The sequence below is a fragment of the Macaca nemestrina genome, chromosome 2 (assembly GCF_043159975.1).
Source record: "Macaca nemestrina isolate mMacNem1 chromosome 2, mMacNem.hap1, whole genome shotgun sequence".
NCBI lineage: Eukaryota > Metazoa > Chordata > Mammalia > Primates > Cercopithecidae > Macaca > Macaca nemestrina.
Window position 1 is genome coordinate 98600132 of NC_092126.1, and position 18625 is coordinate 98618756.

At 45.4% G+C, this 18625-nt stretch overlaps 1 protein-coding gene across 2 annotated transcripts in view; it reads right to left on the minus strand.

Moving 5' to 3' along the window:
- Positions 1 to 18625, minus strand: part of LOC105480147 (lipase H) — a 55590-nt gene that overhangs the window by 27219 nt on the left and 9746 nt on the right. For both annotated transcript variants that reach the window (XM_071091406.1, XM_011738657.3), the window contains exons 2-4: positions 8646 to 9013; positions 7446 to 7554; positions 903 to 1004 (exon numbers count right to left, since the gene is read on the minus strand). In XM_071091406.1, the coding sequence (XP_070947507.1) occupies positions 903 to 1004; positions 7446 to 7554; positions 8646 to 9013 (579 nt within the window). The remainder of the gene's footprint in view (positions 1 to 902; positions 1005 to 7445; positions 7555 to 8645; positions 9014 to 18625) is intronic.

Consider the following 18625-nt stretch of genomic DNA (forward strand, 5'->3'; position numbering starts at 1 on the left):
AAATGGGCCAGCTGCAGTGGCTCACACCTGTAATCCCAGCACTTTGGGAGGCTGAACTGGGAGGATCAACTGGTCAGCCTGAACAACAATGCAAGACCCCCATCTCTACAAAAAGAAGAAAAATTTAAAAATTAAAAATTAAAGATGGCCAGGCACAGTGGCTCACGCCTGTAATCCCAGCACTTTAGAAGGCCAAGGTGGGTGGATCACCTGACCTCAGGAGTTTGAGACTAGCCCGGCCAACAGAGTGAAACCCTGTCTCTAGTAAAAACACAAAAATTAGCTGGGAATGGTGGTGAGTGCCTGTAATCCCAGCTACTTGGGAGGCTGAGGCAGGAGAATTGCTTGAACCCAGGAGGCAGGGGGTTGCAGTGAACCAAGATCGTGCCACTGCACTCCAGCCTGGGCAGCAAGAGTGAAACTCCATCTCAAAAATAAAATAAAATAAAATAAAAATAAAGACAGCCATGACCAAGAAGATCTGCAGAGAGCCAGAGAGCTGTAGGTGCATCAGAGTCACTCTGTGTGGAGAGATTTAACACCTGCAGCTCAAGAAAATAAAAAGAACAAACCACACCAAGAAATCATGCATGCAAACCCAGTCGCACATAGGAAAACACTTATCTTCATGTTGAGAAAATTAGCCTGTCCTTCATTGAGCATGATAATTTCTTTAAAAATATGAAGAGACCATGGGATAATCATCCATGCTCTAGTACAAGGTCCTGGGTGCCTACATTAAACCAGCTTCCCTCAATATTTCTGTGGATTTGGAACCCTGCCCGGAAAAAAAAGTAGGGATCTACAGGAACCTGATCTGCTCCTACGTGATGATCTCTCCCCAGGAGAGACTCTTTAGGAGCTTAAGGGTAGTCACTGGCCCACAAGGAAAGGAGTGTTACCATCAATGTCGGAATGGATGACATCAACAAACTGTGCATCACTGGGATCTAATCTGTCTTGGTGAGGTTTCCCGTTGAATAAAGGGCCCGCAGGGTCGAGGCCTGGAAGGAAAACAGAGTCACTTGGCAGCCCCACACCATGAGTCACCTGAGACCGGGCCTTTGATCCTTCTGGATGAGGGTGGCTCCCAGGCTGCAGGGCACCCTCAGGTGGGCGAGCACTCACACTCCCGTCCCACTTGGCCAGGACTCCTTTCCATGGCTCTGCAGCTTGTTCCCACAGTGGAGATGGTTACCCTGGCTGTGCCCCTGAGAATGGCATCCAGATTCCATCAGGGGCATGTCTCATGCAGAGCTCAACTGTAGGGAATGCACACGTGTATGAGGTTCAAGGGGTGGGGACAAACGGGGGTTCCTCAGGAAAAAAGCACCAAAGGATGCATTAAAAAGAAAAGAGCAGGCCGGGCGCAGTGGCTCTCACCTGTAATCCCAGCACTTTGGGAGGTCAAGGCAGGGGGATCACAAGGTCAAGAGATCAAGACCGCCGGGCGCGGTAGCTCACGCCTGTAATCCCAGCACTTTGGGAGGCCAAGGCAGGCGGATCACAAGGTCAGGAGATCGAGACCATCCTGGCTAACACGGTGAAACCCCGTCTCTACTAAAAATACAAAAAATTGAGCCAGGAGAATGGTGTGAACCTGGGAGGCGGAGTTTGCAGTGAGCCGACATTGTGCCACTGCACTCCAGCCTGGGCGATACAGCGAGACTCCGTCTCAAAAAAAAAAGAGATCAAGACCATCCTGGTCAATATGGTGAAATCCTGTCTCTACTAAAAATACAAAAAAATTAGCTGGGAGTGGTGGTGTGTGCCTGTAGTCCTAGCTACTCGGGAGGCTGAGGCAGGAGAATCGCTGGAACCTGGAGGCGGAGCTTGCAGTGAGCTGAGATCACTCCAGCCTGGCAACAGAGCAAGGCTCCGTTTCAAAAAAAAAAAGAAAGAAAGAAAGAAAGAAAAGAGCAGGTGCTATACTCATCTTTATCCTACTTTAGATGACCCAGAAACCTCACTCAGCCCTTCCTTTTTGTTATTAATAAATAAAGAACTTCCACTCTTATTCATATATGCTAGCTCATTTGATCCACATTGCAAACCTGTGAGAGAGGCAGGGTAACTATTATTATTTTCCAGATGAATGAACTGTGATTCAGGAAGATCAAGAGCCTTGATCAGAACATAGCCTCTTAATGCAACCACTTCTATCTGTTGAGCTCTTGGTTTCACTGCCCTGAGTTTAGCAAGCTTGGCAGGAAAGGGCGAAACTCACTGGTCAGGCCAGGTATCAGGTTAGATATTGAAGAGGGAAACAAAGTGGGTGTCAATCCCTGCAGAATTGACCCATTCTATAAATGCCTAAACCGGTTTCTCGCCCTTGGTCAATGTTATTTGGGTGTTCCTCACCATCACTATGAAGCAGCTGGAAAAACAGGATAGAAGCTCCTATGATGTTGTAACCACAAAACAAAGATTAAACAACAACAAGAAAAAGCCAGGCGCGGTGACTCACGCCTGTACTCCCAGCACTTTGGGAGGCCGAGGTGGGCGGATCACGACGCCAAGAGATCAAGACCATCCTGGCTAACATGGTGAAACCCCGTCTCTATTTAAAAAAAAAAAAAAAAAAGTTAGCTGGGCATGGAGGCGGGCACCTGTAGTCCCAGCTACTCGGGAGGCTGAGGCAGGAGAATCAATTGGACCCAGGAGGCAAAGGTTGCAGTGAGCTGAGATCATGGCACTGCATTTCAGCCTGGGTGACACAGCAAGACTCTATCTCCAAAAAAAAAGGAAAAAAAGGTCTGGTTTACCAGATCCCTACCTGGAGTGAAGAAGGTTTCGAGGGAAGTTTTCCCTGAAGTTTTTGTCTGTGAATGTCATTTTATATCTCCTATCCCCTGGTGTTACATATAAAATGCAAGAGATAGCATCTTTGCCTTTATTTCCTAAGTTCTAGCCTTTTTCTTTCTTTCTTTTTTTTTTTTCTTTTTTTTTTTTTTTTTTTGTAGGGGAAGGGGAGGAGAGCCGGTTGTGGGGACATTTGCTATGTTGCCCAGGCTGGTCTCAGACTCTTGGACTCAAGCAGTCCTCCCGCGTCAGCTTCACAAAAGGCTGGGATTACAGGTGTGAGCCACCACACCCAGCCTACCTGGTTCTAGCTTTAATCCCTCCATTTCAGCTGGTCGCAGTGGCTTACATCTATAATCCTAGAATTTGGGAGGCCAAGGCGGGAGGCTTGCTTGAGACCAGGAGTTCGAGACCAGCCTGGGCAACATATGGAGACCCTGTCTCTACAAAAAAATTAAAAATTTGCTGGGTGTGGTGGCTCATGCTTGTAATCTTAGCTACTCTGGAGACTGAGACAGAAGGATCATTTGAGCCCAGAAGTTCCAGGTTCCAGTGAGCCATGATTGTGCCATTGCCCCCCAGCCCAGGCAACAGACCAAGCAAGAGAGAGGAAGGAAGGAAGGAAGGAAGGAAGGAAGGAAGGAAGGAAGGAAGGAAGGAAGGAAGGAAGGAAGGAAGGGAGGGAGGGAGGGAGGGAGGGAGGGAGGGAGGGAGGGAGGGAAGGAAGGAAGGAAGGAAGGAAGGAAGGAAGGAAAGGAGGGAGGGAGGGAAGAGGAAATAACCAGTGCCTGGCACAGTGGCATATGCCTGCAGTCCCTGTAGCCCTAGGTACTTGAGGTAGTGGGGAGATGGGGAGAAAGATGAGCTGAGAGCATGGTTTGAGGCCGGGAGTTTGAGGCTGCAGTGCGCTGTGATTGCACCACTGCACTCCAGCCTGGGTGGCAAAGCAAGACCCTATCTCAAAAATAAACAAATAAATAGGCTGGGCGCAGTGACTCATACCTGTAATCCCAGAACTTTGGGAGGCCGAGGTGGGTGGATCACCTGAGGTCAGGAGTTTGAGACCAGCCTGGCCAACATGATGAAACTCTGTCTCTACTAAAAACACAAAAATTAGCTGGGTGTGGTGGTACGCACCTATAGTCCCAGCTACTCGGGAGGCTGAGGCACGAGAATTACTTGAACCTAGGAGGCGGAGGTTGCAGTGAGCCAAGATCGTGCCACTGCACTCCAGCCTGGACAACAGAGTGAGACTCGGTCTCAAAAAATAATAATAATAATAAATTAATTTAAAAAACACAAAAATTAGCCGGGTGTGGTGGCAGGCGCCTGTAATCCCAGCTACTTGGAAGACTGAGGCACGATAATTGCTTGAATCTGGGAGGCAGAGGTAGCAGTGAGCCGAGACCGTGACACTGTAATACAGCCTGGGTGACAGAGTGACACTCTGTCTCAAAAAAATAAAATAAATAAAATTTACAGTTAGAGCCTCAGTTTATAGCAAACTGTAGATGCATGATGAATAAAACATCTGAACCAGGGCAATTTTCAGAGTGATAAGGATGCTATTAATAAGCCTGGGAGTTTGAGGCTGCAGTGAGCTGTGATTGCACCACTGCACTCCAGCCTGGGTGACAAAGTAAGACCCTGTCTCAAAAATAAATAAATAAATAAATAAAATTAACAGGGAGAGCCTCAGTTTATAGCAACCTCCAGATTCATGATGAATAAAACATCGGAACCAGGACAGTTTTCAGAGTGATAAGGGTGCTATTAATAATTATACCAAGACAAAGGTACAAACTGGGACTGTCACAGGCAGGCTTGAACTTGGGATTTCCTTAGCGATAAGCCATAGCAAATGATTAGCTTCCAGTGTCAGAAAGAAGTTATAGTAAAAGCTGCATACTATGTGTGAGCAGATAGATACGGAGCCCCAAACCTAGCGCTAACCAGCTGTGTGCCCTTAGGCAGGTTACTTTACTTCTCTGAATCTCAGTTCCTTTAAATTATAAAATTGAGGTAGAATTAATAGCTACTTCAGAAGACTTATAAGGTCAGGTGTGGTGGCTCATGTCTGTAACCCCGCACTTTGGAAGGCTGAAGCAGGCGGATCGCTTGAACACAGGAGTTCAAGACCAACCTGGGCAACATGGCGAAACCCCATCTCTACAAAAAATACAAAAATTAGCCAGGCATGGTGGTGCATGCCGTTAGTCCCAGCTGCTCGAGAGGCTGAGATGGGAGCCTCAGAGGTGATCACCTGAGCCCGGGGAGCTTGAGGCTACAGTGAGTCATGATCATGCCACTACACTTCAGCCTGGGTGACAGAATAAGACTCTGTCTCAAAAAAAAAAAGAAAAGAAAAGAAGAATTATAAAAGGACTCCTAAGGCCAGGTGGTGGCTCACACCTGTAATCCCAGCACTATGGGAGGCCAACGCAGGAGGATTTGTTGAGCCCAGGAGTTCAAGGCCAACCTGGGCAACATCATGAGATCCCATCACTAAATTTAAAAAATTAAAATAAATAAATGGCTCCTGAATCTAAATCCAGAACATTCTGAGATTATTGTGGAATACAAACAGAATGTAAAAAGTGAGCTTTTCCTTTTTTGTTGTGTTGTTTTGGTTTTTGTTTACTGTTTTTTTGAGACAGGACCTCACTCTGTCACCCAGGCTTGAGGGCAGTGGCACGATCATAGCTCACTGCATCCTCAAGCTCCTAAGCTCAAGCGATTCTTCTGTGTTGGCCTCCCAAAGTGCTGGGATTACAGGCTTGAGCTACTGCACCCAGCCAAAGAGCTTTTTCTTACTGCTCTAAGATCACCAGAAAAAATGTTCAGATAGGAATCCTTGGCTTTTATTGCAGCCTTAACTAGTTTGAGAATTTGATGAAAATTCTGGACCCCTCCCCAGGACAGACACCCAGCATTTGCACGCAACTTCAGGAGCCTCTTACTCCCATACCCCAGATCAACATAAACTCTGGAAGGAAGTGCTGTCCAACAGAAATACAGCATGAGGCGGGCACAGCGGCTCGGACCTGTAATCCCAGCACTTTGGGAGGCTGAGTTGAAAGGATTGCTTGAGCCCAGGAGTTCAAGACCAGCCTGGGCAACATGGTAAGACTCTATCTCTACAAAAAAATTAAAAATGAAGCAGGTGTGGTGGCACACACCTGTAGTCCTAGCTACTTGAGAGGCTGAGTGGAGGATTGCTTGCACCTGGGGGGTTGAGGCTGCAGTAAGCTGCACGCCAGCCTGGGCAACAAAGCGAGACCCTGTCTAAAAAAAAGGGGGAAAAAAGGCCGTGTGCAGTGGCTCACGCCTGTAATCCCAGCACTTTGGGAGGCCGAGGTGGGTGGATCACCTGGGGTCAGGAGTTTGAGACCAGCCCGGGCAACACGGTAAGATTCTATCTCTACAGAAAAATTAAAAATTAAGCAGGTGTGATGGCACACACCTGTAGTCCTAGCTAATGGAGAGGCTGAGTGCAGGATTGCTTGCATCTGGGAGGTTGAGGCTGCAGTGAGCTGCACGCCAGCCTGGGCAACAAAGTGAGACCCTGTCTAAAAAAAAAAAAAAAAAATGCCGGGTACAGTGGCTCACACCTGTAATCCCAGCACTTTGGGAGGCCAAGTTGGGTGGATCACCTGGGGTCAGAAGTTCGAGACCAGCCTGGCCAACATGGCAAAACCCCATCTCTACTAAAAATACAAAAATTAGCTAGGAGTGGTGGCACATGCCTGTAATCCCAGCTACTCGGGAGGCTGAGGTAAGAGAATCGCTTGAACCCAGGAGTTGGAGGTTGCAGTGAGCCGAGACCGCACCACTGCACTCCAGCCTGGGGGACAGAGCAAGACTCCTTCTCAAAAATGAATAAATAATAAAAAAAAAATTTAATTAAAAATAAAATTAAAAACTTGCAGCCCTAAAAGTTTACCTCCTAAATGCAGTTTTAATCATTTACCTCTCCCCTTTTTCCATCCACGTCTGCCTTTTCAGTTTCCATAGATTTAAAATAGCCCTCTAGGTATGAGGATGGATTCTGGGAAAGGAGAAATGGGAGAGGCTTTGAGACTCTGAAAGAGAGAGCCACTGTGGAAAGCTACTAGGCAAGAGATTCCAGCAAGGGAGTCTTTGTTTGGGATTTGATCTGCTGCATTTCCAAACGTTTTCATTCAGTATTGGCCTGAAAGCTGATATTTAGAGAATAAGCCCCAGCCATCAAAATTCTCATCTCATTTTCTTATCATGAGACTCCAGCTGTGCCTGGGGACTGACGCTTATTAGGTTTATAGTTCAGGGTCTCCTGGATTAAATAAAAGGAAGAGGACCAACTGCTTGGGGCACACAGATCTGAATGGGACATAGCTGTTTTTCCAGCCACAACAGAAATAAAGTCACGACCAATCTTTTCTATAGTATATACAATTTACAAAATGCTTTACTTATGTTTTATTACATAATAGCCTGAGGTCAATATTATTTTGATCTTCCTTTTGCACGCAAGGACCCGTGCTCAGAGAGGTTAGGTAATTGGAGCTGGCTTTGAACCCAGGGAGTTGGATTGGCCTACATAATGCTCCCCCAGTGAACACCCTGCCCAGGCCACCACCCCATGCCCATTCACAGGCGCTTACCTGTAATTCTCCCCAGCTGTCCATCGTACATCTCTCCAACAAACCCAGATATGTGGGCTCCTAGACTTACTCCGATCATGTAAATATCATCAAGAGAAGCTCCTTCTGCCTGGAATTTCAAGAGGTCCATCATTATAAATTGTAAGGGGCCAAGGAATTAACAACATTTGTAGAAATTTCCTGGCTGTTGACTTTGGAGAAGTAATTCTAAGCACTTTACATCTATTATCTCATTTAAAGGTCACAACACCCATGCAAAGTAAATACTATTCTTTTGATTATGCAGATGAAGAAACTGAGGCCCCAAGTTGAAGTAATCTGCCCCAGATCAGGCAAATGGGGAGAGAGCAGAGCAGGATTCAAAATAGTCTGTCCGCCGGGCACAGTGGCTCACACCTGTAATCCCAGCCCTTTGGGAGACTGAGGTAGACAGATCACCTGAAGTCGGGAGTTTGAGACCAGCCTGACCAACAGGGAAAAACCGTGTCTTTACTAAAAATACAAAATTAGCTGGGTGCGGTGGCTCACGCCTATAATCCCAGCATTTTAGAAGGCCAAGGTGGGAGGATCACGAGGTCAGGAGATCAAGACCAGCCTGGCCAACATGGTGAAACCCCACCTCACTGAAAATACAAAAATTAGCTGGGCATGTTGGCGTGTACCTGTAGTCCCAGCTACTTGGGGGGCTGAGGCAGGAGAATCATTTGAACCCCGTAGGCAGAGGTTGCAGCAAGCCGAGATTGCACCACTGCACTCCAGCCTGGCGACAGAGTGAGATTGCGTCTCAAAAAAAAAAAAAAAAGAAGAAGTTGAGGAATCTCTAGGCATTTAAACCAAGAACTCCTAAACAGAACCTTTCCTACCTGTAAGACACCTTTACTGTGAGAGGGAAAAAAATGTCCCTTCCTCAAGACACTTTGTCATCATCTGCTGGAAATTTATCATAACAAATATATAAATCTACAATGTCACAATGACAAGGGTGCTCCCTTACATGGGTGCCCTGTGCAGTGCACAGCCTAACAAACACCTACTGGCCTTTTGCACAGCCCCTCATCCCACCTTCCTTGGGGCTTATTCATATTTGCAAAATGTTGCAAAATAGGCCTCCTGCTCACTGTAGCTATCTCTTAGCTTTAAGCCCTCAGATAATGGGCCAGTTTCAACATAGCTCTGAATCATCTACAAGAATTCTCTTACCAACATCTGGTCAATAAATTCCTTCAAGATCAAGGCTACTTTTCTGGTCTTACTAGAGGCATGGGTGTATATTAAAGTTGTAGCTCCTCGATTCCAATCAACAACAACTACGTTCATGTCTTCAACAGAGAGCAAACCCTTTACTAAGTCCTCCATCCAAACAGGAGGGGAGCCTGTTAGCCTGAATCCATGGACAATGAAGGTGGTTTTCTTGGTCACATTCAAGTTCCCAAAAGCTGAGGAGTTGATGGTTTGTGCGCAGGTTAGGTTTCTCCTTGTGTAGAGCAACAGCCTCACGTTTAGTCCCGTACCAACCACTGCACTGTGAAAGCTCAGCCTGGTGAATGAAGGACATGTTTCTTCTGTGTCTGAAAATAAAAATGAGATGGCATCACGACAGGTCTTTCCTTAGTTGGGTATCAAGCAAGAGTGTTGTTCTATATTTGTAGGAGTTCTTCCTATGTTCCTGATAGGACCTGGTTAAGGGCTGGATCCAGTTGAATTAAGTTGCAAAATCATATATACATATTTTGAGACAGGGTCTCACTCTCACCCAGGCTGGAGTGCAGTGGCGCAATATCAGCTCACTATAACCTCCACCTCCCAGGCTCAAGCAATTCTCCCACCTCAGCCTCCCTGAGTAGCTGGGACTACAGGCACACGCCATCATGCCCGGCTACTTTTTGTATTTTTTGATAGAGACGGGGTTTCACCATGTTGGCCAGGCTGGTCTCAAACTCTTTTGACCTCAAGTGATCCACTCACTGCAGCCTCCTAAAGTGGTAGGATTACAGGCCTGAGCCTACTACTGCACCTGGCTGCAAAACCATATTTGTTTTTTTCTTGTTTTTGTTTTTGTTTTGCTTTGTTTTGTTTTGTTTTGTTTTTTGGAGACAGAGTCTCACTCTGTTGCCCCGGCCCGAGTGCAGTGGTATGATTTCAGCTCACTGCAACCTCCACTTCCCGGGTTCAAGTGATTCTCATGCCTCAGCCTCCCAAGTAGCTGAGATTACAGGCGCCCACCACAATGCTGGGCTAATTTTTGTATTTTTAGAAGAGATGAGGTTTCACCATGTTGGCCAGGCTGGTCTCGAACTCCTGACCTCAGGTGATCTGTCCACCTTGACCTCCCAAGGTTCTGGGATTACAGGCATGAGCCACCATGCCTGGCCAACAAAATCATATTTGTATGTAGTGACCTCTTGCTTCACCAGAAAACCATTCTTTCAGCCGGGTGTGGTGGCTCACACTTGTAATCCCAGCACTTTGGGAGGCCAAGGCAGGTGGATCACGAGGTCAGGAGATCGAGACCATCCTGGCTAACACGGTGAAACCCTGTCTCTACTAAAAATACAAAAAATTAGCTGGGTGTGGTGGCGAGCTCCCATAGTCCCAGCTACTCAGGAGGCTGAGGCAGGAGAATTCGCCTGAACCTGAGAGACAGAGTTTGCAGTGAGCCGAGACCATACCACTGCACTCCAGCCTGGGTGATAGAGCAAGACTCCATCTCAAAAAAAAAGAAGAAGAAAACCATTCTTCCAAATCCTATCCTCCTTCAAGGTTTAACCCAAAAACCACCTTAATGAAGCCTTCTCTGACCCTCCCAGCCATAAGTACTATGCTTCACCCCAGAACTCCCAAAACTCCCTTTATGCACCTCGTTGATGACACAATGGAAACCCACTTTCAGGCATGCATTATAGGTATCTATGTACATATGTGTCTATCCTGCTAGAATGCAATCTCTTTGAAATGGCAGCTCATTACTTGTATATCCCTCATAGTGCCCAGCACATGGTAGAGGACTCAATAACATGTGGAACAGCAAGTTATCCCCAGCTCCAAGTGGGAGATGATGAGTATCTTCTGTAAGATACTCAGAAGAGGCAAGGCACTACTGATGGCCATTCTTGGTGGCCAAGAGCAAAAAGGGAAGGCTGTTAACATGCAATGGGCCAACAGAAGACAAGAGTGCCCTGGGAAACATCTGTCTGACTCCCTCCAAAGGAAGCATTTGCTCTGGGTCCCTGTTCTCAATGAATCTTCATTTGCACATCCAGGAATTATTCTCCTTCATTCGAAGCCTCAGAGTAGCCTTCGTCTTGGGGTCCCTGCCCATCTTTAATAACCTGAGTTTGTTCATGTATGCATTTATTGAAACTTTTCGCAAAGGCTCTGGTACTCAGGAGTGAGTGAAGTTTCATAATAGAATCAGCACAAAACTGACCCCCCAAATAAATAAATATGTAAATAAATAAATAAATAAAAATTAAATGAACTTAAAGGAAATTTACATGTGAGTAGATGTTACTTGTTGGTTACACTTAAATTGATGGTTCTTATCGTTACTTCACAATTAGTGAAATTTGTTCCCAGAAAACACCGTCTATAGGATTTCTGCTTTCATGAAGTTAAAAAGACTTATCTAGGACTAAAAGCTTCCTATTTTATTTATTTATTTATTTATTTGATACAGAGTCTTGCTCTGTTGCCCAGACTGGAGTGCAGTGGTGTAATCTTGGCTCACTGCAACCTCCATCTCCAGGATTCAAGTGATTCTCCTGCCTCAGCCTCCCAAGTAGCTGGAATTACAGGCACCTGCCACCATGCCCAGCTAATTTTTGTATTTTTAGTAGAGACAGGGTTTCATCATGTTGGCCAAGGTGGTCTTGAACTCCTGACCCAGGTGATCTGCCCGCCTCAGCCTCCCAAAATGTTGGGATTACAGGTGTGAGCCATTGTGCCCAGCCAAGCTCGCCATTTTAAATAATTTTTCTTGGAATCTGAAAATTATCTGCATCCTCTGTTTAGTGCTCAAAACTGTGGTAAATCAGGTAGATAAATAATCGAGACTCTCTCTCTTAAAAAAAAAAAAAGAGTTAAGGAGGCTTTGAAATCCCTCATCCTAGAAAACAGGTGGTTAATGTTGAACCCCAAATGCACGCAATCCTCCTTTTACTCTACTGCATCAAGTAGCATGTGTAGTGAGGCATGCTCGTGATGTAAACATTTTCTCCATCCATTAGCCTCTTTCATTTCCTCTTCCTGTAAGTTGCATGCTCCTGGGAACAGGGACTTGCCTAGTTGTTTGTAGAGAAAGACCCAGAGCAAAGAGTTGCCTGTGTAATTAGTCATCTTCTTATTGATCAGGAAGTGTCTTGGGGTAGGGCTGAGTGTCTCCTTCTTAGCTATCAGTAAGGCTGGGTTTTGTTCCTGGGTGTACAACTGACTCACCAAGTGGCCTGGGGGAAATTATGTCATCTTTCACTTGCCACGTATCTGCCCAAGAGAGGAATCCTGGGGAGACTAATCTGAATGAGATCATACTTGAGAAGACAAAGATTCATTTCCCAAGAAGAGGACTGTTTAATTGTCTGGTTTTGTGTTTTGTTTTGCATTTTGAGACAGTGTCTTGCTCTGTCACCCAGGCTGGAGTGCAGTGGCACGATGTCGGCTCATGCAACCTCTGCCTCCTGGGCTCAAGCAGTCCTCCCACCTCAACCTCCCAAGTAGCTGGGGCTACAAGCGCACACCACCATGCCTGGCTAATTTTTATATTTTTTGTAGAGACAGGCTTTCGCTATGTTGTCCAGGCTAGTCTTGAACTCCGGGGCTCAAGCGATCCACTTGCTTCGGCCTCCCAGAGTGCTGGGATTACAGCGTGAGCCTCCACGCCCAGCCCTACATAATTTTTTTTAAGCCTTAGTTATTTTTGTAATGGCACTGTCCCCTGGAGAAGTCCATCATAAGTATTGAGTGAAATGGATTTCCTTGTTCCCCTAAATACTAAATATTATAAGAGCTTTACATATATTATCTCTCATCCTCAGAGAATATGTGCAATTCATTCCAAAAGAATCTACTCTATCCTAGATTCTATGTCAGGTGGCATTTTAGAGGAAGAATCAGTCAGTAATGAAATAATACACACAAATAAGTATAAAACTGCTACCTGTGATATGTGCCATGTAAAGGAGATAGAGTGTAAGATGAGAACTTAAATAGGGAGCTTGGTCTGGTCTGGGAATCAGGAATCTTCTTTCTCTTGCATCCTCTGAAAATAATGAGTATCTAAATGCCAACAATGGGGGATTCTTTTTAAATAATAAAAACATAACATCAAAGTACGATAACATCACAGTTGGGCAAATTCAAGTTACCCAAACTATTAAGCTTTATTTTTGTAGTTTTTTTATTTTATTACCTATACTTAATGTCTCAGGTGTTATGTCCTTTTTAATTTTATATGCCCCTTTTACCTTTAATTCCACCAAATTTTATATATATATATATATATATATATTTTTTTTTTTTTTTTTTTTTTTTTTTTTTTTTGAAACAGAGTCTTAAGGCCGGGCGCGGTGGCTCAAGCCTGTAATCCCAGCACTTTGGGAGGCCGAGGCGGGCGGATCACAAGGTCAGGAGATCGAGACCACAGTGAAACCCCGTCTCTACTAAAAATACAAAAAATTAGCCGGGCGCGGTGGCGGGTGCCTGTAGTCCCAGCTACTCAGGAGGCTGAGGCAGGAGAATGGCGTGAACCCAGGAGGCGGAGCTTGCAGTGAGCCGAGATCGCGCCACTGCACTCCAGCCTGGGCAACAGCGTGAGACTCCGTCTCAAAAAAAAAAAAAAAAAAAGAAAGAAACAGAGTCTTGCTCTGTTGCCAGGCTGGAGTGCAGTGGTGTGATCTCAGCTCGCTGCAACCTCCACCTCCTGGGTTCAAGTGATTCCCCTGCCTGTCTCCCGAGTAGGTGTGACTACAGGCGTGCGCCACCATGCCCAGCTATTTTTGTATTTTTAGTAGAGATGGGGTTTCACCATGTTGGCCAGGCTGGTCTCGATCTCTTGACCTTGTGATCCTCCCGCCTCAGCCTCCCAAAGTGCTGGGTTTACAGGCGTGAGCCACCACGCCCAGCCTCAAATGATATTTTTATCATAACTGGGCTCTCTTTTCATCAGCATTTGCCTACTATGTCTTTATCCTTTTTACCTTCTGAATCCCTTTATTTTACAGACCTTTTTTTTTGAGATGGAATTCCACTCTGTTGCCCAGGCTGGAGTGCAGTGGTGCGATCTTGGCTCACTGCAACATCTGCCCCCTGGGTTCAAGCGATTCTCCTGCCTCAGCCTCTCAAGTAGCTGGGATTATAGGTGCCCGCCACAATGCCCAGCTATTTTTTTGTATTTTTAGTAGAAATGGGGGTTTCACCAGTTGGCCAGGCTGGTCTCGAACTCCTGACTTCAGGTGATCCACCCACCTCAGCCTCCCAAAGTGCTGGGATTACAGGCGTGAGCCACCACACCTGGCCCCATTTTATGGATCATATATATAGGATCAAATTGGGTTTTATTTTATGACCCACTCTCAGATCCTTTAAAAAAGATAAATGAGTATATCCTTTTACATTTACTGGCATAACATATACTTGGCGTGGTACCCACAGAAGTGCCTAAGACCTGCCTTTCAGAGAAACTTCTGGAAGAAGTACAGCTGAGTTGGCCGATAGCCCATGAAGCCATGGCTCCCGATGCTGCTCCCCACCAATCACTGAGCCAGGCCAGGCAGGTCATTCCTGTCCCATGTGGCACTCTCCACTTGGAAACTTTGGCTCAAGGATTCCCCATCAGTCTGGCTGAAATATCCTCAGAACTGTGCTGGGGTCTGAGGCTCTTCCTACCCAACTTTTCCTTTCTCCTCTCCATTCTCAGGTGCCAAACTGCCCGCATCATGGTGTGAAGCCTCCCTCTGCCTATTCCCACTCCCTCCTCCTTTATCCTTCACACTCTCTGAAATAGATCTCTTGCACATCCATCCCCATCTTCTCAGAGGTCCCACATGTACACAACTGAATTGAATTCTGCAATGCTATATTTTCCAGGGTTAGTGACTTCTAGGTTCACTATCTTTTGCTTTATGGATTGTCTTCTTCTTTTTTGTTGTTGTTTTCTCGGGGGTTCTTTTGTATGTATGTATTCTTTCTCATATTGGGAAGTTTATAGCTTGTTTTAATTCTTCTGGTAAACACCTTGATAACTCTATATGAAATATTTACGGCTGGGCCCGGTGGCTCACTTCTGTAATTCCAGCACTTTGGGAGGCCGAGGTGGGTGGATCACCTGAGGTCAGGAGTTTAAGACCAGCCTGACCAACATAGTGAAATCCTGTCTCTACTAAAAATACAAAAATTAGCCAGGCATGGTGGTGTGTACCTATAGTCCCAGCTACTCGGGAGGCTGCGACAGGAGAATTGTTTGAACCTGGGAGGCAGAGGTTGCAGTGAGCCAGGATATCACCACTGCATTCTAGCCTGGGCAACAGAGCAAGACTCCCTCTCAAAGAAAAAAAAAATTAAAATCCTTTTTCATGGAATGTAGATGTGTGACCTGTATGCCAGAAGTAGACTACATGCAGAACTGTTCCAGACTGAAATACATCTATCCACACTTAATTATTCACCAACATGCAACCCCTGGCAAGGATTTCTGGGCATCTGGAAACTGGATTTCCAACTCGGAGTGCGCTGCCCACTTCTGCCATGTGCTCTGCTGCTGATCTTTGTCAGAACAGCTCTTTCCTGACTCTACTCTAGCCCTGGCGTTAGTACCTTGAGACAATATCTAATGATTATTTGTGATAATGTGACGAGGACATTAACACACTTAATACTTCTCTCCACTAACCAGACTTCTACCTTCTGATTTTTATTAGTTATAACATTATTTTTAGCTCACCTGGTGATTCCTTATATAGTTTCAGAATAAATATTTAAGCCTCTGTGTATTGATATATCAGTCACAGAGTTTCTGTTCTATTTACTGTATCTGTTCTATCAACTCATTCTCTACCAAGAAAAATGAGAAAGTTAATACACCTATATTGCCTCTCAAATCCTCCTTGATCCTTCCTTCAGAATACATACATACACCCCTAGAAACACGCACTCTCTTCCCATTGTCAAATACAGTCGATTCTCGTTATTTCTGGAGCTTGCTTGCTTTCTTTCTTTCTTTCTTTCTTTCTTTCTTTCTTTCTTTCTTTCTTTCTTTCTTTCTTTTCTTTCTTTCTTTCTTTCCTTCTTTTCTTTCTTTCTCTCTCTTTCTTTCTTTCTTCTTTTTTTTTTTGTTTGTTTGTTGAGACAGGGTCTCACTCTGTCACATAGGCTGGAGTGCAGTGGCACGATCACAGCTCACTGCAGCCTTGACTTCCTAGGCTCAAGCAATCCTCCTGCCTCAGCCCTGAAAGTATCTGAGACTACAGGCAAGTGCCACCACATCCGACTATTTTTTTTTAAATTTTGGTAGAGATGAGGTCTTGCCATGTTGCCCAGGCTGGTCTTGAACCCCTGAGCTCAAATGATTCTCCTGCCCCAGCCTCCCAAAGTGTGGGATTATAGGTGTGAGCCACCCCAGCCAGCCACATTTGTGGATTTCTTTTTGGTTTTGGTGTTTTATTTATTATTATTATTATTATTATTATTATTTTGAGACAGAGTCTCACTCTGTTGCTTAGGCTAGAGTGCAGTGTCGTGATCTTGGCTCACTGCAACCTCCACCTCTCGGATTCAAGCAATTCTCCCACCTCAGCCTCCCGAGTAGCTGGGATTACAGACGTGTGCCACTACGCCTGGCTAATTTTTGTATTTTAAGTAGAGACAGGTTTTCGCCATGTTGGCCAGGCTGGTCTCCAACTCCCGACCTCAGGTGATCAGACTGCCTCAGCCTCCCAAAGTGCTGGGATTACAAGCGTGAGCCACTGTGCCTGGCCATATTTGTGGATTTCTTATGTGCAGATTTATTCATCACCCCAAAATCAATACTCGAGGAACCTTTTCAGTCATTCATGGACATGTGTAGAATGGCAAAAAAATTGTGTTGCCTGACATGCATGATCTCAGCTGAGGTCAGAGACAGCAACACTCTGCCTTCTTATTTGTTTCAGCTCTCACACTCTAAACAGGTATCCTTTTCACGGACACTTAGGTGACAGTCACTTAGTGCCACGTTTTTTGCTTCCTGTGCTTTTTCTTTTTTCTTTCCATTTTCTTTTCTTTTCTTTTCTTTTTTTTTTTTTTTTTTTGAGATGGAGTTTTGCTCTTGTTGCCCAGGCTGGAGTGCAGTGGCGTGATCTCAGCTCACTGCAACCTCCACCTCCCAGGTTCAAGCGATTCTCCTTGCCTCAGCCTCCTGAGTAGCTGGGATTACAGGCGGCCACCACCACGCTCCGCTACTTTTTGTATTTTTAGTAGAGACAGGGTTTCACCATGTTGTCCAGGCTGGTCTCGAACTCCTGAACTCAGGTGATCCACCCACCTCAGCCTCCCAAAGTGCTGGAATTACAGGCGTGAGCCAACATGCCCAACCACTTCCTGTGCTTTTTCTTGGTTATTTCACTGTTTAAAATGGTGTCCACTCATAGGTTTATTGCAGCACTATTCACAATAGCAAAGATACGAAATCAACCTAAGTGTCTATCAACAGATGATTGGAAAAAGAAAATATGATGTATATATACAATGGAATACTATGTACTCATAAAAAAGGATGAAATCATGTCTTTTGCAGCAACATAAATAGAACTGGAGGCCGTTATCTTTTTTTTTTTTTTTGAGACTGAGTCTGGCTCTGTCGCCCAGGCTGGAGTGCAGTGGCGGGATCTCAGCTCACTGCAAGCTCCGCCTCCCGGGTTTACGCCATTCTCCTGCCTCAGCCTCCAGAGTAGCTGGGACCACAGGCGCTCGCCACTTCGCCCGGCTAGTTTTTTGTATTTTTTTAGTAGAGATGGGGTTTCACCGTGTTAGCCAGGATGGTCTCGATCTCCTGACCTCGTGATCCGCCCGTCTCGGCCTCCCAAAGTGCTGGGATTACAGGCTTGAGCCACCGCGCCCGGCCTGGAGGCCGTTATCTTAAGTGAAATAACACAGATGCAGAAACACAAATACTGCGTGTTCTCACTTATGAAGGAGAGCTAAATAATATATCTAGGGCTGGGCATGATGTCTCACGCCTGTAATCCCAGCACTTTGGGAGGCCAAGGCAGGCAGATCACTTTAAGCTCAGGAGTTCAAGACCAGCCTGGGCAACATGGTGAAACCCTGTCTCTACTAAAAACACAAAAATTAGCTAGGCGTGGTGGTGCACTCCTGTAATCCCAGCTACTTGGGAGGCTGAGGCAGGAGAATTGCTTGAACCTGGGAGGCAGAGGTTGCAGTGAGCTGAGATCATGCCACTGCACTCCAGCCTGGGCAACAGAGCAAGACTCCACCTCAAAAATAATAAATAAATAAATAAATAAATAAATAAATAAATAAATAAATAAATAAAATGGTACCCAAGCATAATGCTAAAGTGCTGTCTAATGTTTCTCAGCAGGAGAAGGCTATGATGTGCCTTATAGAGAAAATACATGTGTTAGGTAAGCTTCATTCAAGCATGAGTTAGAGTGCTGTTGGCCATAAGTCCAATGTTAATGAATCAACAGTATGTATTAAATCAGATGCCTTTAAACAGAAACACACAGAAAGTTATGTATTGATCCGCTGACAAAAATATTGTGACCAGAGGCTTGCAGAAACCTAACCTTGTACTTCCCCTAGGAGCAATGGTTCAGTATTTGCTAAGTCAGTGTTTGAGGCTGCTTAATAGGGCATAACTAACACAAATAACGAGAACAGGCTGGATATAAAAATTATCTTCTGGACTCACGCCTGTAATCCCAGTGTTCTGGGAGGCCAAGGCAGGAGCATTGCTTAAGCCCAGGAGTTTGAGACCAGCCTGGGCAACATAGCAAGATTCCATCTCTATTTTTTTGTAATTATCTTCTGAAATCATACTGCTCCAGTTATGTAGTTTTAGTTCTATAAAGTACATGTCCATTGCTCACTGAGTCCTTTTCCTAAGCTTCTCCCTTCACCACTATGTGACTGGCTCTTGCTGTCTTTTTTTTTTTTTTTTTTTCTTTCTTTGAGGCAGAGTTTCTCAC